General features: G+C 51.9%; 1 protein-coding gene across 4 annotated transcripts in view; it reads left to right on the top strand.

The window, feature by feature from the left end:
* The window catches only part of PBX1 (PBX homeobox 1), a 105,823-nt gene that overhangs the window by 57,705 nt on the left and 23,922 nt on the right, over positions 1-24,196 (top strand). Inside the window, exon 1 of one of the 4 annotated variants that reach the window (XM_052665644.1) lies at positions 8,451-8,595. The exons of the other annotated variants lie outside the window; for them this stretch is intronic. Within the exon in view, the coding sequence (XP_052521604.1) occupies positions 8,466-8,595 (130 nt within the window). The 5' untranslated portion in view covers positions 8,451-8,465. Of the gene's footprint in view, positions 1-8,450; positions 8,596-24,196 lie in introns of those variants that run through there. 4 annotated transcript variants of the gene reach the window in all.

The following is a 24,196-nucleotide window of genomic DNA, read 5'->3' as shown; positions in this document are numbered from 1 at the left end:
GGAATGGTTTTCTGCTCTTCCCTTTTATTCCTTTCTTTTATTTTTTTGGGGAGGAAGGCATTGTTTCAAGCACACATGTGAGGTGCACACTGATGCGGTCGCATGCACGGCCCTTTTGGGGCTGGCAGTGGCTCTGATAGGTTTCAGATGGGTGTCAGCTTTATTTTGGCACCCTGTGAGCCAAAGGGATTGGGGAGTGGGATAAGCAGGAGATTGGTGCCCACATTGCATGCTCCCCACCCGTTCCCTGGGTTTCCTAGCCCTTTTGTTTCTCACCATCCCACACATTTCCTCCTGCTCCGCCGTTTGCAGAGTCTCCCTTCTCTGTTCTCTGAGCTGCCTGCTGAGCCGAGCCCCAGGTCTGCAGGGCTGTCAAGGGCTCTGTCTCTGTCTGATTGATGGGAAAAGTCCTTGTGCATGTATGTTGTCTTTTTCCCAATGAAAAGCACCACCTGAATGGGTCTCTGCTGGTAGAGGCTACTCAGCTCACAAGCTTTAAGCCAATGACTTCAATGTTATTAGGGGAAACCAAAAATGCGGCAAAAAAAAACTCCACTAAAACAACCCTAAAATTATGGTTTGCTGAGGATGCTCAGCCCGGGGGCCAGCATGGCCACAGCAATGCTGCTCCTTTCTGGACAGATCTCGGTTCAGGGGGATTTCACAGGAGTGAAAGTAGATGGGAAATAACGTGAGGCCACAGATTATTTAAGTGGATTAGCAATTCCTGAGCGGGGGCTCGGGGCCGTGGCTCTGGGAGCAGGAGGCTGCAGCGAGGCCTGCGTAGCATCCAGGCCCCACGCCCCAAACAAAGGCCGTGGGGGGGCTGGTGCTGCATGTCCCCTCCCCGCAGCCAGCGATGAAAGCGTGGGGTCAGAGGGGACGGGGCTGGGGGCAGCGGGGCCCTCTTTGTCTCACAGACTGCTGTGTGGGGAGGAAATTCCCTCCTTCCCTCCATGCTTTCTTGGCACTGTGCATGCACACACTTCTTTTCTTCCCCCCCCTCCCCCCCATTTTTTTTTTTGTTCTTTTTCTTTTCTTGCTTTCCCTTTCTCTAAAAAAAATATATATATAAAAAAAAATAAAATAAACCCCCAGCAGAAAGCAAGCTGTGATACTGTCGGGCCTGGCGTTGATGTTATTTATTTTCCTCAGTTGCTGCTCTGGAAGCCCGGAGTTGACAGAGCGGTTTTGTAGAATAGAAACATTATAGACTGTTACTGTCAGAGTGTTAAATGTGATGGATAGAGAAATACAGGAGAGGGAGGGGACTTTATACTAGCCATATCTGCCGGCGAGGGTGCTCATGGGAGAATAAACCATCCGCATGTAAGAAATGAATGAGGTAATGTGGCGGGAGGTAATGGACTCTCACAACATGCGGAGCAAGGATGCGTTGCTGCCCAGCCTTAACCCTCGCTGCTCTGCTGTGGGGCTCACACCCGTGGGACCATTGGATGTGCAGGGACCATCAGTGTGCAGGTGTCACAGCTGGGTGCTTGTTAGCAGAGCCACTTGTGTTATATGAGGCATGATGGGCTGCTGCAGCGTCCTGTAGGGTGAACTTGGGGCTTTGCTGAGGATGGCGTGAATGCTTGGTGGCCCCCCAGCTGCCCTGCCTTACCCAGCAGCATCCATGGGTCCTGGCTCAGTGCTTCCAGTGTCAGACCGGGCTCCAAAGCCGTCACCTTGTGGTTGCAGTGCTCAGGTTGGGTTCTAGCTCTCAGTTCTAGTGTCTGCAGACAGGATGAGGGCCCAGCTGCAGGCAGAAGCTGTGTGCTGTCTGGCTCCTGGCTCCGCCTGCATCTCTGAACTCCTCTTCTGGTTCGCGTAAATGGCTTTTCCCGTCGTCCACGTAGCTATCAAATTGCATTTTGAAGCCTAATGAGCGCTTGGTGCTCGTTCCAGTCTCTCCTCTCCTCGCTCTCCTCATTACAAAGTCTCTGTGCAGCTCTGCTTGTTTTTATTGCCTTTGCCTGAGCCGTGTGTGCTGCGGCTTTTTGCACTGGGGCAACCACCAGGACACCCCTGTGTTGGCGCTTCCTCCTCTGCAGGACGGGGTCAGGAGGCAGCAGCAGGGCCACGCGGGCACCAGGCCTGCAGCACTGCCCGCCCCTCGCCTTCACGCTCAGCTGGGCGGCCGCACCAAGTTTGGCGTGGCCAGCGTGTGTGAGTAATTAAATTACTTCCTTGCGCATTTCACCCTCGCTGACTTTTACCTAGCGTCTTATCTCCGGCTCGCGGAGCTTCGGGTGCATGGCCTTGGAGGAGCCTTGGTGCAACAAGCTAATCCACGCTGCTCGTGCTCTCCTCCAGCTTCCTGCTGCTCCTTCCGATGAGCGTACCAAACAGCAGCCAGCCTTTGGATGCATCTCTTGAAGTTCTGGTTGAAAAAGCTGATTATTTTTCTTCTTCCACCCCTTTAGCCAACTTTTAGTCTTTGTGTGGCTGGTGAAACTTTGGGGGAATCCAAGGAGCGTCAGCTGTGCTTGGTGTCTTCTGTGGTAGGGTGCGTGGCAATTGTAATAGATTAGCGAGGCGTGTTTTCCTCTTTCTTACAGGCACTGCTAGTTAATCTCCGCGGTATCGTGTCCATCTCGATGCTTTATCCTGCCTATTTATCATCTGAGCTGGTACTGAAGTGCGGCTCACGAGTCTGAATCCGTGGCTCATCTCACTCCATTTTTTAAAAATAGGGTATGACACTTTGTGTCCTCTGGTGTAATGAGAGATTGAGCTGCTAATGAAAATATGCAATCATTTTATTTCGGAGTCCCTGCAGAACTCTCAGACAGGTATTATCTGGTCCTGGTGACTCCTCATTTTTCATTTTCCAAACATGTTTTAACATCACTTCTTCTGACATCTCAATCTTGGACTGAGCCTTGTCACCACCTGTGGGATCCCCACACTGGGGGCAGGCTGAGCACTGGGATCCTCTCACCTGCACCTTGTACTGGGGCCTATCGTTAGTTAGTGTAACAAACAAGTTCAGGACATTTCCTTGCATTTGCCTGCTGCTTCTTAAAGATTTGAGTCAGATTCTGTGAGTGCTGAGCATACATTCACCCAGACGTTCAATGGGGGAGGCGTTTGGGTGCTCTGTCCCCAACAGCTGAACGTTGGATTGCTGCTACTGGTCCTGTCTCCAGCTTCAGTCATCACCGGAGAGGCGGGAGGAGCCCTCTTCATCCCAAATCTGTTCTTCAGGTGGGTGCCACCGCACGGGGTGCCTGCCGGCCCCAGGGATGCTGCAGGGCTGGCAGCAGTCAGGCAGTCAGTTAAAGAGCTTTTCCCAGCTGCACTGAGAAGCAGCCTGCAAATCCCTCTTTTATTACAGCTCCTTACATCTTCCTGTTCCCTGAATTACACTGGAGCCAGTCAGGAGGAAAGGAAGAAAAAAGGAGAAATATCCCCTTGTTTGTTAAGGCATGCTTCGCTTTCTCCCCGAGAAGGAAGGAAGGCTGCTCTCCAAATCAGCTTGATTTGGTAAACTGCTTCCAATGCAGCGTGTCACAGATAATTTATTCCCGGGTGCTGTAATCTGAGGAAAAACAGATAGAAGGACCTCTAGTCACATGCACACACACACACCAAAAGTTAAGTATTCTTGCTTTCGCTGACAGTACAAAGGTGTCATATACGAGAAGGATTGACACAGACCAAAGGGTCTTGTGGGAAATATGATAATAACTATAAAGAAGACAGATTATTCCCCAGTTGCCAACATTCAAACCTTTTTACAGTCAGTTCAAACATATAAAACTTTATTGCTGTAGCAGAAAGGGGAACAATTTCTGGTTGCACAGCTTTCCCAGGGCTGGGTTTATACTGTCTGTGTTATTGCTCTATAGTGGCATTTTAAAGTTTATTGAACAAGACTTTTACAATTGAAGGAAGTATATAAAACTGTAAATTTATTAGATTTTTCAGGATAAGTGCCCTTTCTAGTTGTGCTCAAGAATTCGGAGCTACGAGAAACTGCTAGTTACAAGACTTATTAATATTAAAGACTGAGAGAGTGCACATTTTATACCTTAACTGATCTAAAAAATAATATTATGATATTACTGAAAATCTGAGCTGTCACAGAGTGGGGCGTGCGGAGTGCTTGTGTATGTATAAATATTCCACAGGCGTGGATCTGTATAGGTGTGTGAGCCGGGGTGTGCCTATGGGGTGTGCAGGTAGATGCTGTGCGTGCCTCCCCTTGCACCAACATGGAAGGAGATGTGCATGTTGGAGTGCATGCAGGCAGACAGGTGTGTGTACCTAAATCTACGTGTGCGTTATTTTTACGTGCGTCCGCTTCCTGTATCGTGCAGTTCCCAGGAGTGAGGGATCTGGGTGCATGCGGAAGGCTTTCAGATAGTGCAGAAATACAGTAGGGTGCCTGCATAGATGTGATGGTTCTGTTGGGGTTGTTTGCATGTGGTGCAGGTGGGCACCTCTGCATTACTCATGGACGGGCATTTGCAGCGTGTGAATTATTCCCTTATACTGCATCCAGAGACCCATCTGGGCTTCTGTGCTGCACACTGCTGTTGGGTGCCATGTCTGGAGGGCTCGGCGTGCCCTGCTCTGCCATCCGCTCCTCGGGGCTGCAGTGGAGTGCACAGATAATGAATGGGAAAGGATGGGATTCTCGGGTCTGCAGATTTGCTCAGAGCTGCTTATGCAGCAAAACAGGCTGTAATGCTGCTGGAGACAGCAGAACCCTACAGAGAGCTCGTCCTGACTGCGGGCCGGTGGGAAGCCCTGTTGTCCTCCTGTAGGAAGGTCTGCCCTCCAGCTTTGGCATGATTTTGCCTTAATGCTGGACTCTAAATATGTGCACGGAACTCCGCCTGCCCACCCCAGTGACCAGTGTTACCATGGGGACACATGTCTGTCATGGGGTGGCCCTGGGGCTTTGCCAAGCCACTGTGACCCCTTCACAGCAAAGCATGGCCGTCACCTCTCTCTTCATCCTCTGGTTGCTTTCCATCCTGTTCCCGTGCTAGCCTCTTTAATTAGTGTTTCTATTAGATTTAGCTAGGTTTTAGCTGGGGAGAAATAATCTCCCTGTAATTGCAGTATCTGCATGCGCGTGTTGAGGAGGAGGAAGAATATGAATGAGAAGCAGTGATGCTCAGCACAAACAGGCGCAGCTTGACCATGGAGTATCTCAGTGCTTGCACAGAGGTCCTCTCAGGGAAGCGGGTGGTGCCAGCGGTCCTGCCAGCACCCTGCTTGTCCTCCAGCATGGAGCATAGTGGGGATAAATCCTGCTTAGGGAGCACAGCTGCTCTGCACCACATCGAGGAAGGGCCTTTTTTTCAGCATGGCTATCTCTGATGGCAACTTGGAAGGGCCATGGGTCCTTTGGAGGCTGAGAGGGAGTGAGAGGAGCAGCACGGAGCAGCAGCAAGCATCGGGAAGTCAATAAGCCCTGAATCTTTTATGAGACCTTGGATATTCTGATCACAGCTCCGCTGGCACCGAGATTGGAATACAGATTATGTGAGAAAGTGTCCGTGACTTGAAGCTCAGTCCTGGGTCTTCCTGAGGTTTTTAACTTGTCTCCCCATATTAACACTTCACCGCCATTTCTGGGGGGTTTCCTCACTCTCTTCCTGCAGGAGGGAGAGCTCAGTGATATCCTGGGGTCAGGGCTGGCTGAGGAGGTTCTGCAGCTTATGGGGCTCAGAGCCTTATTCTGCGTGTTGTTAATAGCAGCAGCAGGCAGAGACACAGCGTGGTGAGCCGAGAGAAAGGAAAGCCTTTGCATCTCCTGTAATCCTGCACTGCACAGCACGGTGGCACCGGCATCGCAAGGGTTCCTGCTGAATTCATTGCAGGTTTGGAGAGGACAGGAGAAGGGAAGAAAATAAAGAGGATAGGGAGGGGGAAAAAAAGAAAAAAAAATCCCTCGCACCGAGATGAATTTATGCCTAAGCTTGTCTTGAGAATGCAAATGTGTTTAAGACTCTCTGAGCTAAACCACCCCTTTTGGGAAGAGGGAGGGGGAAAAGGGGGAAAAAAAGAAGTATGACATGGAAAGGACACTGGAAGAATGTGAAATGAGGGCCTGCCGCCCCTCCTCCAGCACCCTGCACTGCTGAAACAGTACTTGGGCTGGGATCAAGGGGGTGGCAGCAGCAAGGTGGGGAGCAGCAGGGATAGGGACTGCAGGATGCTGAGTGCTGCAGGGGAGCCTCTTCACAAAGCTCATGTTTGCAGAGGTGTGCACTCTGTTAGGGCACCTTTGCTGTTCCTCTGTGCTGTGGCCATCACTATCTGGACCAGACAGGAGGCATCTTTGTGCCCCTTGGTCCCCACTCCATCCTGCTGAACTCACAAACAATTAAGCAGCAATAATTTATGGCATGGTTTCTCCTCCTGGATCAAGCAAGCTCTCCCAATAGGCTTGGGAAGAGGGGAGCACAGGCGATGGAAGCAGTTCACTCTTCCCTGCTCTCCTGGCTGAGCCACAGCTGGTCCCATGGGACTGGGTGGTATTGCCCATGGGAACGAGTGGCAGGGTGCCACGTGCCTGTTCCTTGCGCCTCACAGCAGTGGGAACCAAGCAGGGCTCCTGAAGTGGTGTGATGCTCACCAAGGGTCTGCAAAGCACTGCGGGGCCAGGTGGCTCCCTGTGCACCCCTGTCTGTACACAGGTGACTTGCAGGTCCCCATCGCCTGTTAGATCCAGGAAGAGAAGGGAGAATGGGGAGAGGAGAGCCGCAGCAGCGAGCAGGAGGGAGGGGGGTGCAGAGGAGGCGAACCCACTGCCAATTGGGCAGTTGTGTCTGTTGTCTGGAGGCTGCTGCTAACCACTCGTTACAATTAAAATGAAGTGTCCGTCAGCGGCTATCTTCGCTGTGTGGCCCATATGTTTCTGAGCTGATACTGTCCGGATTATTCTGTTTGGGAGAACGATAACGGCTGTTTATAACCTTGGCAAAGACTGAGCCCTAATCAGGCTGGAGCACATTTTCACTGACTGGCTGATAACGGGCTGTTAGCTGCCTTATCGCTGGGGAGAGATAGGCCAAAATAAGCAGATCTGTGAGCACAGGAGCCCAACCAAGAGGCACATTCTCTGGCCTGGCCTTTATTTTTAGATGCTTTTCCCCCCACCCCTCCCTATTCCTGACTGATTTCAGAGAGAAGGGGGGATTATTGCAGCAGAAGGGGAGGGAGGTTTTGTTCACATCAGTAAATGGGATGGCAGGAAAGGCATGCAGTCATCATGCAGGGTGTGCCGTATTGCTTCCCATGTGCCCATTGCCCCGTGAATTACACTGTGCCCCAAAGCACCCTGTGGGTATGTGTGAGTATCTCCATCTTCAGAGATGCTCAGAGATATGAATGTTCTGCTGGAGACACCATGTCAGGCTGGAGCATCTTGAGTGATGCTCAGGTGCATGATGCAGCACCTTCCACAGTGAGGGTAGATGGAGCATCTCTGTGCTGGTGCAGAGTTTAGGCTGCTGCCACGATCCTGGACGTGCCGTCCCCTTCGTTGCCATATCCCAAAGTTGTTCCTTGTCTCTGCTCTCGAATCTTCCAGTGGAAGCGGTGCAGCGCTCGGTGCCGTTCCTCCCTCCCTCCTTCGCTCAGGCTCCATACTCTGCCTTGAAGTCTCAGGCAGGTGTTCAAATAAATAATGCAGCTAAAAATACCTTTTGGCAGCAGCTGGGAGTTCTCGTGAGCAGCGCCAGGGCACTGGGAATACAGCATCCCAGCTCTGCAGGCAGGTGCGGCTGTGTGTTCGGGAAAGTTAGAGCAAGCGCTGGGGGCACGGGGCTGCGCTCCCCCTGGAACAGAGATGCTTATTCTGAACAGCGTCTCCTTCTGCCTGCTGCCCTTTCCTAGGAATGGCCCCATGACTCCCTGTGGCTTTTCCTTCTCCATTCGCCCGCGTGGGAGCCCGGATACTGGTGGGTGCAGATGGCTTCATCTCTACCAGTGCCCGTCTCCTGGCCTTGCACGGAGACCTTTCGAGATCTCCCCTGACAGCAAATGGTTGGACGCCAGATTTAATTATCGCAGCAGGAACATGGCTGGGGGCAGAGCATCTTTCAGTAGGCCACAAACAAAACTGACCTTGGTTTTCCTCTCGCCCAACCAAAAGCAAACAGCGTGCTGTGGTCAGAGCTGCTCCCACTGCGCTGCACAGAGGATGAGGGCTGCCGGGCTGCTCCCCTCCCACACCCATGTGTTTTGGGGTGTGCCTTGTCCCCTTTTTCAGACATCGGCAAGTGTCACCCTGCTGTCCTGCACAGCTTCTGCTCTTTGAGACCTGGAAGAATGAAACTAAATGGTGAGCTAGAAAACCTCCCAGTTTCCGAGGAAGGTGATGGCATGCTTTTTGGATGTATTCAGGCCCATTCCAAAAGCAGAAGTGCAAGAGGTTAAGACGATTTGGGGGTGAAGTTGCAGAAGGCTGCTGTTGCTCCCACTGGTGTGGTGGCTTCCCTATGTCCCAAGGGCTGCGGGGTTCATGCAGCTCTGCAGCCCTGGAAGCACGGGCAGAGCTGCGCGGCTGCCACGAGCCAGGGCAAGCTGACTGTTCCCATCTCGTCCTGCACAGAACAAACAGAGCTCAAGGTAAAGCGCTGAAATTTCACCATGACCTTTTCTTAAAGCATTATAATCAAGTTGAACGTTTCCAGTTGTCCCACTAATGTTTGCCCCATGGGAGCAGGCGTCCTGCTCTGAGCAGGATGTTTGTGGTGAGGCCGCGCGTGCCCCGGGAGCTAATTGCACTGGATGCCAAACGAGCGCTGGGGGCGGGGAGGCAGGGGCAGAGGGCCGGGGCTGCTTCGTGCCTGGCGCTGCGACTCAGCCAGGGGAATGAATGCTCTCAACGCTGTGCATCTGCTCCAGCCTTTGCTCTGGGCTCTCCGACACATGGATTGTAAAGCACACACAGCCTGGCGTGTTGCTTGGCACCCGTAAGGCCTCACAAGTGCGATTTCAAGGCGCTCGGGCTGCAGGATGAGCATCTCCTGCCTGCTGGTAACCTGGGGCTGGTGCTGGGGGGCATTCTCCTGAGGGTTTGTGAGCTCTGGGAGCCTTCCCAGCACAGCACAGACCTTTCTGGGGTGGAGGATGGGCTGTGTTTATCTTGTTGCATCCTGGGCTGAGCTCCTTCTTTGCATCCTGTGGCCCTTGATGTCCTGCACCTGCATGCAGGTGCTGCCCCAGCATCCATATCCCTCAGCCAGCTCTGCAGGAGATGGGACTGCCTGCCTTAGTGGGAAGGGAGTGGAAGAATGAGAAGGGACAGGGTTTAAGTTCAGCCACCACCGCTCCCCCCTGACTCCCAGCTGTGGGGATCATCCTCTCAGTATTCGCTGTAACCCACAGCTCCTGCCCTTCCCCTGCACAGGAGGTCCCTGCCACTGCCTAAGAGCCCTGCTGGCACCATGACATTTAGCTCGGCTGCCTCACCCCATCCATATGTATGAAGGGAAGCTGGTGAGGCTGGCCTCAGCCTCGCGACCTCCGCAGACAGCGAGCTGCTCTGCAGGGCTTCTGTTTGAGATTTCTCATTGAAATGTTCCAGCAAGCCCAGTTCCACCATGTTGCCTCCCCCCATGCACTGGACAGGGCATGGCCAAGCAGGGCGCTGCATCCTCAGGGTCCCAAAGATTTGTGCTGCAGAAGGAAGGACAGAGCTGGGGGATGCGCAAGAAACCATGGCTTGCTACGGCCAAAGGGTGCAGCCAGTGGTCCCTTGGAGTGGTGATGCCACCTCCCCACCCACCACCGAGGTCCCCTGGTCGGGCCCTGGGTGCCCTGTCCCCATCACATCCCCTCTCAGGCTGCTCTCCCTGCACAAAATGGCTCCACGGGCTCCCAGCCTCCCCCTCCCCAAAACTTGGTGCTCTAGGGTTCTCTGCAGAGCTGTCCTCTGTTCGGTTGTTCCCGGCTGTCAGAGGTTATATATATCCGCTCTGTTCATGCTCATCCTCTGTAACCATTTTCTGCTACAGAATCTTCTGGCTGCTCGTTGAAGCCTTAATCCGTAATGCAGCGATCAATGGGTGTGCGCCTTTACCACTCGGATGCTCATTTTTTAATCCCCACTGCCTCCTTCAATGTCATCCCTTCCCATTTTTCTTTATAGAATTTCAGGTCTACTGTACCTGCTGATTACTTAGCGGAGACCGCTGGACATCTCCCTTAATTAATTCCATCGATTTCTCAAATCCCACAAGGTTTGGGGTCCTTAGATTTCTGAAGCAGCTAAATGGAATGTCTAAATTCCGACATTTTCCCTCTATAAATTGTTTTGCCAGGGAGACGCCGAGAGGCAGCGCTCCGGCTTTATTTATTCGGAGCCGATCCCGACCTCGGAGCTGTCCCTGTCCTCGCTGCAGGCAGGGGACAGGACTGTCCCTTGATGCCCCTCTCCATGTGGCACCCTGCAGACCCCCCAGCCCCCGCTGCTGGAGCCTTGGGGTGGGAGCAGAGCTGCTGGCAGGGCCCCGTGCACCAGCGGGGCTGGGGAAGACTCTGTTGCTATGCGCAGGGAGCTTAATTTTATTATTGCTCTCTGCTATTTAATGTCTGTCTCTCAGGCAGCTGGTGATGTTTTAATGAAGCTGGAATCGTACAGTCTGTAGCGCTGGGTGAGCGTAAGCTGCCGAGTCAGAATCGAATTAATAATTCATGAAATTAAAGTGTGTAATTAATTCGAACCGTGCAGATGAGGAGGGACCCCGGTCTTTGGGCCGCGAGGAGCACACATACACACGTGTGAGTGTCCAGCCACACAGCTCTGCCCCTGCCCCCCAACCCTGGGTTTGGGCTGATGTGAAATGCAGGGACCCAGTCTTGCCCTCTGCCTTATGGGAATTTCCCTGCTCAAGGGTACTTACTTCAGATTAAAACTTAGAATCATACAACCACAGAATCGTTGGAGTTGGAAGGGACCTGTAAAGGTCATGTGGTCCAACCTCCCTGCAGTGAACAGGGACACCTGCAGCTCCATCAGGTGCTCAGAGCCCACCCAGCCTGACCTCCACAGTCACAGTCCAAGAATGACACTCCTGCTAAGTTAAACCCAACGGGACTCAGGTTGTGGCTGCTCCAAATAGGAACCACTCTGAAGAACCAGCAGGCAGTGCTGCTACATCCTGGGCTGGTGAAGGAGCACAGTGCTTTCAGCCTGGGTGCAGCAGGATGCAGAGATGAAGATGCCAGTCCCATCTTGCAGGAAGCACAGACTGCTCCCCATTGCATGGATTTGCCGGTGCTGAGAGGAGCAGGTACATTTGAGGGGTGCCTTTCTCTAAGACGTTTGTGGGGGTTTCTTTTGCTCATAAGAAATATCTTTTTTCACCAAAAATCTGGCTGCGGCAAAATCACGTGATGTGCTGTAAGTGCTGTTAAAGATCTCAGATTTGCTGTGAACAGTCTCTGTTAAAAAGCTGGTTGAGTATCTGTTGAAAAACCTTACGACTGAAAGCAAAATTGCACTGAGAGGACAATGTGGGTTCGTTTTTGGAGTGTGAATCAGGAATCCTCCCCACTACTTGAAATTGACTATGAAATCCCCATCCCTCTTGGTGCAGTTGTGGTTCATATGCAGTAAATTCCATTGAATAAGCCTGGAGTTGTTGTGCAGCATAGTTGGGGCACCACGTGGCAGATGAAGCTTTTCTCCCAGGAGGAAAGGACATGGGGGTGCTCATTTCTCCAGGCCCAATGCAGATCCCAAAATGCACTTTTGGGGTGGGTGCCTCTTCTTTGTTGGTGGGGTATAGGCTCAGGGCTTGGCTTTGTTTCAGTGGTACGTGGGAATCCTATAATTGGAGGTGCAGAACCCAGATTCTTCTGTGTGCGCAGGAGATTCACATTCAGTTTGTTTTATTTCTCAGTTGAGGACAAATGTTGCTCCTTTCAGTGTGTCACAGAACGAGGTTCTTTTGATCGTTTGCAGGGTCTGTTGCAGCTGTTGGCTTTGGCAATTCTGTCTGGTGTTAGTTCCAGAGGAGAGGAGATGTTTCAGTATTGAAGGGTTATTAATGTTCTCAGTGAGGTTGGAGAGCTCAGTGCAAAGGCACAGTACATCCTGTGATGGAAAGGCTGAGTATGCTGGACCTTCATGCTTATTCATTGTGTGCAGTTAAGCCCTGAAGCTTGAGATACCTTCTGAAATCAGGCCATTTTGCTTGGGCTGTCCCAGTTACAGTTCTCCTCCCAGAGTCTCATTGGCATCTCTATGCAGATGGACATCTCCATCCTGGGAACTGCAGAGGGGACCTGTTCCCCTTGTGAGTTGTTGCTGTGATTTGTGCCCGATGTTTTTCCAGGCATTCAGAGCCAACCACAGCTCCTGGTCATGTGCACACGGGTCAGCACAGTTTGCTCCCTAGCTCTTTCTCTTAGCATACAGATACCACAAACCATAGCTGATCCTCTTGTGCTCCGCTTCATCTCACTGTTTTGTGGTTTCTTCATTGTGAGGAAGGAAAGGGAAGGATTTCCCCCTCCCTGTGATCATGGCTAAACATCAGCAAAGGCCTCCGAGACTGCATGGTGCGGGGGAAACGCTGGGTGGTATTAATAATAGCCTGACTCTTTTGCTGTTGTGCTCCACTTTGGAGCACGTGTCTGTTGTTGTTATTGTTATTAGTATTGTAGCTGCTGTGAGACTGGAGTTGGGAAGCCAAGGCTGCTTCTGTGACTGTGGACTGGGCATTTTGTGTGCCTTGGAAACTTACTCTACTGTATCTCCGTAGCCTTGTATGGGCTCAGTGCCACTGCCCAGGATGAGCTGTGGGGCTGTAGGGAGGACACAAAGCTATGAGTGCCCCATCCCTGGAAGTGCCCAAGGCCAGATTTGATGGGGCCTGGGCAGCTTGATCTGTATGGGTAACCAGCCCGTGACAGGGCTTGGAACTGGATGGACTTTGAGGTCCCTTCCAACACAAGCCATTCCATGGTTCTCTGATTCTACAATCCTCATGTCCCTGGCTCTTCCATCCCAGCTCCTCCCTGCTCACAGATTCCCGGAGTCCCCGAAAGTGGCAGCATGTGGGGTGACATCGGGAGGTGGAGCAGGGTAGGATCGGAGGTGCAGGGCAGGAGCCCAGCTGAAAGGGTTACTGCAAACAAAAACACCATGCAAATGAGCTGCCTGCAACAGGTAGCCTTAATCAGATGCTGTCAGATGAATTCAGCATCTCTCCGATTGTCGCCTGCGCTAGCCTCCCGTTCAGAAGCCCTCATCTGCTCCAGATGTGGTTTAATTTACTGCGACTTGGCTAATTACTGTAATTAAGGATTAATTACTGTTAATTACTTTCACATAAACTCAACGCCAGTCAAAGAGCGGAGCCTTATGAAGCCTGCCACAGCAGCGAACACGAGCTCTGCAGCCTGGGTGGGCCCGGCAGGTCGCGGTGCTGCGGGTTGGTACCCGGCATCAGCCCACAGGTCACTTCGTGTCCCCAGGTGGGGCGGGGGGCAGCTGGCAGCCTCCACTCATAGCAGTGATAATGAGGCAGAGCAGGGATTTGCTGTGCTAACTGGTTTCCAGCAGGCTCTGGAAAGCTGCGCATCGGAGCATCCCTCCTGTCCCAACAGGATGCTGAGGTGCAATGGTGGCACCCAGGAATGAGCCGTGCCCATGCTGTGGGGCACAGCTTGGCAGCAGCGCGTGCGGCATGAAGGAGAAAAATAGGAATGATTTGATGGGTATTGTTCTATTAGATCTCTGCCTGCTTGCTATTGTGTCTCAGCATTTGAAGATGAAACATATTCATTTAGCTCCCAGGATGAATGGTTTTAATAAGGGGAGCACGATGAGGTGGGGTAGTCCTGATGACTTCAGAGACCCATCAGCTCACCCCCTAAGGCCATTTCGGCGATGACGTGGGCCGCACGGCTATTAACACCGCCATCAGGACAAGTTTTCTGCGTCCCTGCAAATCCTTCAGCCGGGAGGAGCGTGTTCGGGAGCCCAGCGGGAGACGTGTATTGGCCATAATCAGATTGGGGCTGCAGGAGGGGAGGGCAGGGCTCCGCGGTGCCATTCCTGGGGGACGCAGCTGCCACCCAGCACCCACTGCTTTGCCACCACCTCCTCTGTGTCCCCAAACCCGGCTCACGTCACCAAGACCTCGTTACCCAGCACTCGTTAGTTGCGTCAGGGAGATCCGGTGCCTCTCTGCCTTTCCACCCGGCCCCGGCTGCTTCATTACTCTCTGCCTCCAGGCTGGCCGTGACCTGCTTAAGCCTCCGATCACCCTAATTACCGTTATTAGGAGCATCTCTGGGTGCAGGGGTGGGGACACCACGCTGCTGCTCTGCACGCCGGTTCGGGGCCGGGGTGTGCGGGGGGAGCGGGGTGGGCACGGCTTGGGCTGTCAGCTCGGCTCAGCCCGGCTGTCAGGCGTGGGGACGTGCGGGGGCTCATCGCTCTAATTGACACCTTCCTCTTGCGCCCCACGTGCGGTCATCCCAGACTTCGTCCCTCTGCTTGGCTGCATGTGGGAGCAATGTCCAGCCCCTGCAGCCCGTAACGGGAAAAGTAGCTTGGGCTTTCATGGCTTGTATCGGAGCAGTACTGGAGAGGGAGAGGCATGGAGTCGTTGTGGATGGGGGCTGCTTCCAGGAGCACGGTGGCATCCCTCGGATGACAGCTTTGCGTGCTGATGTTCTGAACACAGGAGCATCCCGTGTGGGTTCCCTTGCTCCTGTCCGAGGCGCTGCGGAAATGCCTCGTGTCAGTGCTCCGGGGTCATTTCTGTCCATGGAAGGATCAGAGCCTTGAAACCTGCAGGATTTCTGGTCACGCTTTGCTGTTCTGGAGGCATTTCAGTGCACGAGGGCTGCAGAGCATGCAGGGGCTGTGTTGCGAGGCCTTCAGAGCACACAGGGAAGGCTGGGGGGGAGCTGGTGGGATGGCTTTGTCTTACCCTGTGATTCCTGCTAGACGCCAGGAGATCTGTCACTGAGAGCCAGAAGAGGGGTTGCTCCATTTTTCCTTTCACTGTGACCCCACTCCTGCAAGCATTGCACCCCAAGTACCAGCGAGATTTCCCCTTTGTGCACCAAGGAAGGCCTCCCCGGAGGTCACCTGTGTTTTGTGATCCACGTTCCTCTCAGGCAGTGCAGAGAGATCTCTCATCGAATCTGCTGTCTTTGTCATGTATTTATTTTAAAGTTTTCCCCTTTGATGTCTGACTTTGCGGCTTGTTTTATGCCAGAAGGCTCGGAGCAGCCTGTGTAATTAGCCCAGAAAATGCTGCTTTCATGTGGGCTGGGGGACCCAAGTGGAGAATGGATTTTGAGGGCTTTGTTCTGCTGCGGAGAACTGTTGTTTGGTGTTTGGTTGGTTTCAGCAGAGCCCTCCTCGCCCTTCCCTTTTTCTCCTTCGGCAGGGTGGAGCTCAGCACTTTGGCAGTGAAAGCACACATGGTGAGCTGCTGCCTTGCAGGGCTGTTGGCTCCTAAACTGCATTTTCTGATAGCCAAGTGCTGCCCGTTCCCACCTGGCAGCAAGCACAGCCTGACTTCCTTCCACGGTGGCAGTGGGACCAGCAGTGAGGGCCCAAGGGGCCCTGTGGAGATGTCCCCTTGCCATCCCCAAACCAGAACCAAGGCACAGAGTTATCACGTGGGCAGAGGTATCACCTTCTTCCTGCTTTCACATTCTCAATGTGTCTTTCACTAAGAAACCTCGTGCCATCTTCCTGCATGTACCAGCTCCCCCAGCCCGGCCTCATTCTGCTCTTGTTGGGGGCTGAACGGATACGGTGCAGCCTGGTGTGGGGCACGAGCTCCTCGTGCGTGGGTTATCCACAGTGATCCTGTGTTTAGAGCACGTTAATGAGCGTACGGGAGAGCAGGGAAGATGGATCGTTTATGGTTATGATCTGGCTACTGTCAAAATAACGTGTTATTTTGACGGTTGCTTTGTCTTTGCTCTTGGAGCAATACGGAGGTAGTTTCTTAGCAACAAAACTGTGTTCTCAAACAACACCAGTGAAAAACAACCCCCCAGAAGAGCAGCGCCGGGGGGAGAGGCGGGGTGGAAAGTGTTCTCCAGCACGTTCCCTGCCTTTGGTGCACCCACAGATCTGATGGAGAGCACCTTGCATGCACCCGAGGGTGGCAGTCCTGCCTTGGGAACACGCTGAGACACCGCAGCTTGGCTGGCCCAGCTGGGTGCCAGAAGGAGGGCAGGAGGGAGCTGCCTGCAAACGATTTGGCAAAGATTTTTGTGCTCAGTTTGGAGTATCTCCTTTGAAGCCAGCGCCGGGTCTTGTGTCTGCACTGACGTTGGAGTCCATGAGTGCAAACGGCTCCTGCAGCCAAGTATCTGCCAGGCTGTGTCGGGAGAACTTTTATCATTTCTGTCACAGACATCACAACTCGCTTGTCTTACCATACATCTTCCTAAATGTGACAGAATATTCAGCTGTTATTAATTGAATACTCTCTAATTTAACTGCTTAGCAGGAGGAAGAGCGACTGGTTTGTTTCAGCACAGAGAGCTGCCAACAGGAGGCTTCGGGGTACCAAGGGGTGGTTTGTGGGTGAAATGGGGCTTTCAGACCAGGCACCCCAGTTGATATGGGAGGTGGCCGAGGAATGTCTCCCTTCCATCGGCCTCATCTTGCTCCAGTGTCTGCTGTGCTCCTGGTCCCATGCCCAGGCATGGTCCCGTGTAGCATAGCCCACTCTGGTTTCAAACTGGGAGATTTGGGAGCTGCAAGGACGGGAGGGAGGGCTGCAGAGCCCCTCTGTCACCCCGCACGGCAGCACCAGCACTGCAGGACCTACCAGCCCTGCAGGACCTACCAGCCCTGTCCCGTGTCCTGTGCCCACCAGCCACTTGTACACCTGTGTGCCCGTGTCTCTGTGCCGCTCACCGTGAAAGTTCAAAGCCGGAGTCAAGTTTATTGTTTCTATCTCGTTTACTTTAAGTATAGTTTTACACTTTATTATATGCTGTGACATCTTAAATGGAGCCTGTCACTCCATCTTGACTACTGCTAGGGGCTACAGCCACTTACTGTGTCAGGCTTTTCGGCAGCCCTGATTAACGATATCAAAACGAATGGATCCCAGCACAGGCACAAGCACGAAAATCAAGGGGTGATTTGCATATTCAAATTGTGCACAGCATTGAAAGGATGTGGCTAATGCAGGTATTGCACCCATACACCCTACGGATGCAAATGTGTGCTGCCACACATCCCATGTACATGACCTATTCAAGCTGTTAAGGTTCATGCACGCATACGTGTGTTTATTTAGCATCTTCAGCCAAAGGGAAAAAGCACCTGCCCGTTTTTCTCTGACTCTGTTTTCTTTTTTTTTCATTTCCCAGGACAATACATCAATTAGGATAGCTAAATGGAAAAATATTCAGTTTTCTAGATAGTGCATTGGAATAGGTTGCAGGATTACCCAGGCAAGAGCTTTTTTTTTCCTGAAAGTAACATTTTGTTAGGTTAATTCATGCACTGGAAAAACAAACTTTCTGTTCTTCCAGTCCAATCTCCACTTACAAGTCAGGTTTTTGTAACCCTGTCATTAAAATGCGAGGTAGCCTACAGTAATTTGAATATTTCATTCTGCCGGCTGCTAATGCACTCTGCATTACAGATGGTACTTGCTCCATCCTTCTGGACTGGGTTCAATTATAAATGAAAGTAGGGAGCTGAGATTTGTCTTTTTGTCTCTGCTTAGTTGGAATAACACAATAAAGCTTGATGGGTAGGAATTCCTCAAGCTGCCTCCTCTTTGCCTGCTACGTTTCCTGTGTAGCTTTCAAGCCGAGCCTAGAGTATTAGGGCTGGCAGTGGCAGAGTTTTTCCTGTGTAGCTTTCAAGCCGAGCCTAGAGTATTAGGGCTGGCAGTGGCAGAGTTTTTCACCGTTCCTTTGTGCCTCAGAGGCATTGCATCCTCTTTTTGGAAACTCAGTTCCGCCCCTCTTCATCCCCGTGCCCTCTTCTGCCTCCTGAGCAGAGGGCAGTAGCAGGGAACATGCTTGAGATGCTCTGAGGACGAGGAAGGAGGATGCTGCATGGGTGCTGGGATGCTGTAGACCATCCCATTGTTCTGCCTAGGGATGCAGCTTTTCTCCTGATGTGTCCTGTCTTAAATCCTGACCAGAGTGACAGCCATGTCCTTAGCTGTGGGGCACAAGGCAGCCCAGTTCTAGCCTGGGGCTGCTGCTGCAGGCTGTTCCCAAAGCCCTTTGCAGTGATGGGGCCCCTGGAGAACCAAAGAAAACATTTACCTCTGCTTCATGATTAACAAAAGGGGGGTAGCAAGGCTATAGCCCAGCTGCACAGCGGCTCTATATTACATACAGATGCCTTTTGCAAGCTCCTTCCTCATCTCCAAACGGTAAAAGCGATATTGCCAGGGGAGTCGGAGGAGGTGAGGGCAGGGCTTTCAATTTGGTTTTACATTTACAAGGACCAGATGGCCCGCTGGAGATGATCTTTGATCTGGGACACAGCCGGAGTTTGTTGAAGATTTTTGCTCCCTTTTTTAATCTCCTGCCTGTTTATGGCGTGGGCCTCTCGCAGAAGGCTGGAGGAGCCGGGGGCTGTGCGTCAGTCTGTCTGGCCAGCCCCCCGCCTCAGACCTGGTGTCAGCCCCAGAGCCTGCAGGGAGGTGGGAGAGGATGGCTTTGTGGTTTAAAACCCAAGATTGGGCTGTCCAGGGTCATCGATCGCCTCGTTGGGCCCGCTGCTTGGTCTCCTGCATCCTTCTAGTTGTGCCCCTAAAATTCAACTCAGCCCAGTTTTGGGAGGACCTGGGGGCTGTAGGGCTACACCAGCCCAGATGCTGTTAGACCATAGCCCCACAGCGTGGAAATGTGTGTCAGTGCAATCTTCCATGGCACGTAACTAAACAGACACAGATGCCTTGAAACAGAAATGCCATTAATTGATCCTTTTTAACGATTCCTCTCCATTTTCTCTGGTGTCTCCCAGGCACATGGAGGTGGATGGTCTCCTCTCCTCTCTCCTCCCCACCCCTCAACAGCAGAGACCCATTTTGAGTATCTTTCTTCCCCCACATGTTTCACATGGAGCCAAAGCGAACGCGGCCGATCCTATTTCACAAGCGCTTGGACTCTTGCAGCATTCTCCCTCCTGTCCAAACAGATCATTTACAGAAGGGGCCTTTATTTAAAAAAGGAACTGAACGTTCAGAGCTGCTTTCTGGCCTTAAAACACTGCTGACCGGCTGTTGCCTTGCGGTGAGCTGGGCTTTGCCTGGTCTGCTGTGGCCAGGCCCAGTGAGTTGGTGTGGTGTCCAGGTTGGATGGGTCCCTGGGCAGCCTGGTCTAGTATCAAATGGGGAGGTTGGTGGCCCTGGATGTGGCAGGGGAATTGGAGATTCATGATCCTTGAGGTCCCTTTCAACCCTGGCAATTCTGTGATTCTGTGGCACGAGGGGCTGAGCATCGCTCTGAGTGCATCCTCATCTGTTTGCTGAAATTCCAAGCAAAATCGAACTGCTTGAGCATCAGTTTGCAGCTGTGATAGGTTTGGGGCTCAAGTGGGAGCTGCATGTTGTCTGTCCCTGCCTGCTCTCTTCTTACATCTCTTCCTGGACATGAGGTGATGGCTGTTGCTGTTTCTGTGGAGGCCTCTGGAAGGCACAGCCGTGCGCCGTGGCTGAGCTCTGAGAATTGCTGCTACTGCTTGATGCCAAGTAGTGGAAATTCTCTCCTGTGCCTGGCCCTTTGCCTCTCCTGCCACTCTTTTCACCTATGACTCCTTGGCCTGGCTGCTTTGTATGGAGAGCAGCAGGCATGGCGGGGCAGGGAGGTGACCTCAGCAGGAGGAGAGCGGCTGGAAAGACCGCTTCCTTCTGGGGAAGGCCTCCCTTTGTTCCTCCCGGGCCTCTGGGCTTGGCCTGGGGTGTTGGGATCGGGACCCCTGTCCTCAGAGGGGCTGCAGAGGCCCCGGCTTCTCATTAGTAGATTCAGCTCATTCAAAGGACCCGTTTCTTTTCAGCAAGGAGAATTCATATGCAAAGCACCACATGGAGCAGGAGGCAGATCCCAGCCCAACTGGCATTCAGGGTTCTTTTTTTTTTTTCTTTTTATGACTGGACTTGTCCTCGGAGCAGTCCCATCTTTTGTTTGCTGATTTGTTCCTGCAGGGCTTAGGGAATCCCGCGGCCACTTCCATATGTGTCCAGTGCCATGTCTGAGCCGTTGGGGTGGGTGCAACGGCTTGCTCTGCCCTTTGAAGAGTTGCTTTTGGAGCTGTGCTCTGTCTCAAACTCCAGCAGATGAGGGTGAAGTCCCACCACTGTAGGCACTGCCATTTGAGGGATGGATGTGGGGCCCTATGTTGAGTTGCTGGAACAGCAAAATCTTATTCTTTTGCCCCATATCACAGTCCAGAGTTAGAAAAAGTCCCAGCTACCTTCCAGGAGGTGTGGGCACTTTTGTGTTGCCCTCCTCCCCTCAAGTGATTGAAATGATTGATTCCCAGCATCATGTGCCTCCAAATCCCTCCTATGAAGGCATGGAGAGGGGTTTTGCTGCTGGACAAGATGGCATCAAAAGACCCCTGGGTAAGCACGACTGGTGGTGCCAGGACTGTAAAGAGAAGAATGGAAAATACAGAAATTTGATCCAGAGTGCTTTGTTGGACCCCAACGTAGCATTAACTGGGTTTATGGAGTCAAGTTTCTGTACCCAGCTCACTTGCTGGCCACGCACTAACCCAGTCAGCGTGGGGAAGGGCTGGAAAGAAGCACTCACCTGTGCTCATTCTGCTCCCCAAGGAGTCACACTGCCTGGGGAATCAGGTCTTCAGCAGTCACCGATGCTGTGTTTGTTTGTTTGTTTGTTTGTTTTTGTGGAAAGGGCTACTTTAGGTCACTGTTCAGTTTTGGAGGATTTTTCTTTCCACTGTGTTTGTGATAATTTTCCAGACCTTTTGAGCATTGTACTGCCAGATTCTCTCTTGCTATGGCAACTGGTTTGGCACTGGGGAGGAGCTGGGAGAAAACTTGCACAGATTCCCCCCATCCTGTGCAATCCACTTCTCCCTTCTGCAGCTTCCATAGCACACGAGCTGCATCTCCCTGAAGTGATGGAAAGCTGCTGTTGGGAGATGAGAGATGTTTTGGCATGTGATAAGTCCACCCCCCTCCCATTCTCCACACTCCAAATTACAGTGTGAGGTTAGTTCAGGCTTTTTTGTGTGTGTATTTGGGTTGAATTCAGGAAATAATTTGGCCTCTTCTGCCCCAGAAAGATGCAAAGTTATTATTTTTCTGAAGCGCTTTTTCATTCTTTTGAAGCTGACCCAAATTTTGATTAAAAAGAAAAGGAGGGAGGGGGAAAATTATGACGTGAAATGGAAAGAGATTTCTTTGTTGGTTCAGGAAATACTTTTTGATTTATCTGAATTTGGGTTGTGATGCAAGCTGCCCAAACGTGATGTTTAGGGAGTGCTGGAGCATCTGATGCTTCTGCTGTGATCATGGCCCTGATGGGGTCTAATGGGGCTTCTTGGCCGTGGCTGGAGTTGGCCTCTGGGCTGGGTGGACCTTTCATCTGAGCAGACACAGTGCTTAAGGGTCATTGTGCAATTGATGGACGTGTTTTCTTGCATCCTGTGTTGGTGACAGTGAGTGCGGAGTGTTGCCTGGCTGGGTGCTTCGGCAGCACTGTAGGGCGTTGTGGTCAGTAGGTCTTCTTCTTGGGGTTAGAATCACAGAATCACAAAATTGTAGGGGTTGGAAGGGACCTCCAGAGGTCATCGAGTCCAACCCCCCTGCCAAAGCAGGGTTAGCCTCTTGTACAACCCCTCACTGCAACCTATTTGGGATTATATGTTTTTTTCATAGCTGTGTGTGCTTTACGAACTGGATGAACACCTCTCCACCTTCAGAATCCTCTCACAAAATCATTGAAGTGCTTGGTTTCCAAGCAGCCCTGATGGACATCCCCATGCTGAGAGAGGACTGTGCAAAGGACTGGGCTGAGTTTGCCACTGAGGCACTGTTTTTAGATTGCTGCTGGGATTTGTTGGTTTGTTTCATGGCTTTAGACTGCAAAAGCTGGTGACAGAAGTGGCCCATCAGTTTCACAGTGTTCCTCCTTTCTCTGAAATAAATAAGGAGATGCACAAAAAGCTGTTTTGCCAGCTGAAATTTTCCATGCCTCATCTCATGGCAGCCTGTTTTGGAAAATCTGAGCAAATTCTGTTCATCCGTTTGTAAGTTTTGGAAAGGTTGGAGGGAGGAGGGAAACTTTTATGTCAATTGTAAGAAAAAAAAAAACAACTTTTCTTAATTCCCACTTCCTGGAAGGGCGTGTGCCTGCGTACTTGGAAATACCAGCCTCCATTCATGTTGGAAATTAGTACTGATGTTTTGATGTTGGTTTTCTCGGTTGCTCTTCACGGTGAACATACCCAACTGAGGTCTCAGGCTCTGGGTTGACTTAGTATGGAAGTACTCCACCTTGTTGGCTGTGATTGGTGATTTTACGGGGCTGTGACTAGGAGATATGCAGTTTAATGCCCAAGCTGTTGGCTGAGGTATGGCCATAGTTTTCTGTATGTATTTTGAACATGAGCTTGGTGCAGTGTGAGTACATCAGCTTGGCTTATGCAGGATCTCAAGCTTCAGGGCTTCCAAGTTAGGGAATTTTGTATTTTCCTTTGTGTTTGCTTTGTTGTTGCAGAAGAAAGCAAGCTGCACTTATACTTGAATAGGAGAAACAGCAGGGATTTAGGTAGGTGCACGGTGATTAGAAGCGGTATTGAAATGCAAAATTTGGGAAGAGCAATTGAAGGCCATGCCATCATGGATCACCCCAGCTGCCCTGGGTATGGACACACACAGGTGTGAGCCCCAGCCAGCCACAAACCACCCACATGTGTTAAGTCCTTGCAATTTTAACTGTCCTTAAATATGAGGCAGATGGGAGTATTTTTGTACCAGGTTCAGTGCTGTTGATCTCAAATGTTCACAAATGTAGAACCAAGCTCCGGGGAATATTGAGAGTAGCTTGAAATAACGCATTTCGTTAGTGGTTTTGTTTGCACAGTGTTGGCATCACGGCAGTTGCTGGCTGTTGTTTCAGACCTAAAAGCATTTTGTTAAACAGTGAGCTGGTGTAAATCCTGAAGCTGGGGCTCTCTGAACCCAAGCGAATGGTGCTTAAATTGCAAAAAGTGGGAAGAGTGTTGATGTTTGATGTGCTGCTGTGTGGGCACACACAGGAGTACTGTGTTCCCAGAGGAGCTGCCATGCCACCATTGTGTTAGTGGCACATCCCAGTGGCACAAACCCAGGAAAGGGTTTGGGCAAGTCATCTGCTGCCAGGAGAGATGTAATGTGCTGGTGCAGAAGGAGGCATCCAAATCGTCCTTGTCTATGGAAGTAGCCAGTGAGAGCAACCAGCAGGGCTCCGCAAGTGGCATTGCTGCTCCCATCTCCCCATAGAAAAAGCAGCAGGAAGCTCACAGCCTGGCAGAGGGATCCTTGCTTTTCCTGCAACTGCTGCTGGCTGCGTTGTAACCCTCTCAGCACATCTTAGGCACAGTGGAGGCAGGAAAGAAAACCCTTCTGAAAATCACAACCTAATTACTCCCATCTGCTCCAGCACGGCTTCCCATTTCTGCCTGCCAGGATGCTTGTCTCCAATGCTAAGTAGCACATTATTTTCGATAAGTTGCAATCATTTACTTGAAATCTTCTTCTCCTTTAAACATCCCCTGGAAAGGCACTGCAGCAAGTTGGGAACAGCTAGCAGAAAAGCCATGTAGGGGCATCCCAGCTTGGGCAGGGGCCCTATGTTACTCCTTCGAAGCCATCAGCTTGTTTCTTTCTTTAGTTGTCTTGTTTTGCTGTCCGGCTCTTATATCACCACCTGGCTTGGCCTCTGTTGTGTCCCATGTCTTCTTCCTGCAAGCTGTCCCCAAGGCACCCCATCCCTTCCCTGGGCTTGACCTGGTGCATGAGACCCACTGGCAAGTGCTGGGTGCTCTTGGCTGGGGGTCACCACTGGGGACAGCAGGGGAAGGAGAACATGGCTCTGTGACCCCAAGGGGAGCCATGGCATGTGGCTTCAGTGGTCCTGTGCTGCTGGTGATGGTCACCCTGGTGACCAGTGGTCATGGAGGGGCCATGCTCAGCACATAGCAAGCGAGCTGAGGATGGTTTGCAGCAGTGCAGATGGGGACAAGGAG

The sequence above is a fragment of the Tympanuchus pallidicinctus genome, unplaced genomic scaffold, assembly GCF_026119805.1.
Source record: "Tympanuchus pallidicinctus isolate F22 unplaced genomic scaffold, pur_lepc_1.0 scaffold7, whole genome shotgun sequence".
Classification (NCBI taxonomy): Eukaryota; Metazoa; Chordata; class Aves; order Galliformes; family Phasianidae; genus Tympanuchus; species Tympanuchus pallidicinctus.
Note: the sequence above shows the minus strand (reverse complement) of the source record. Positions and strands in the feature narration are given on the sequence as shown.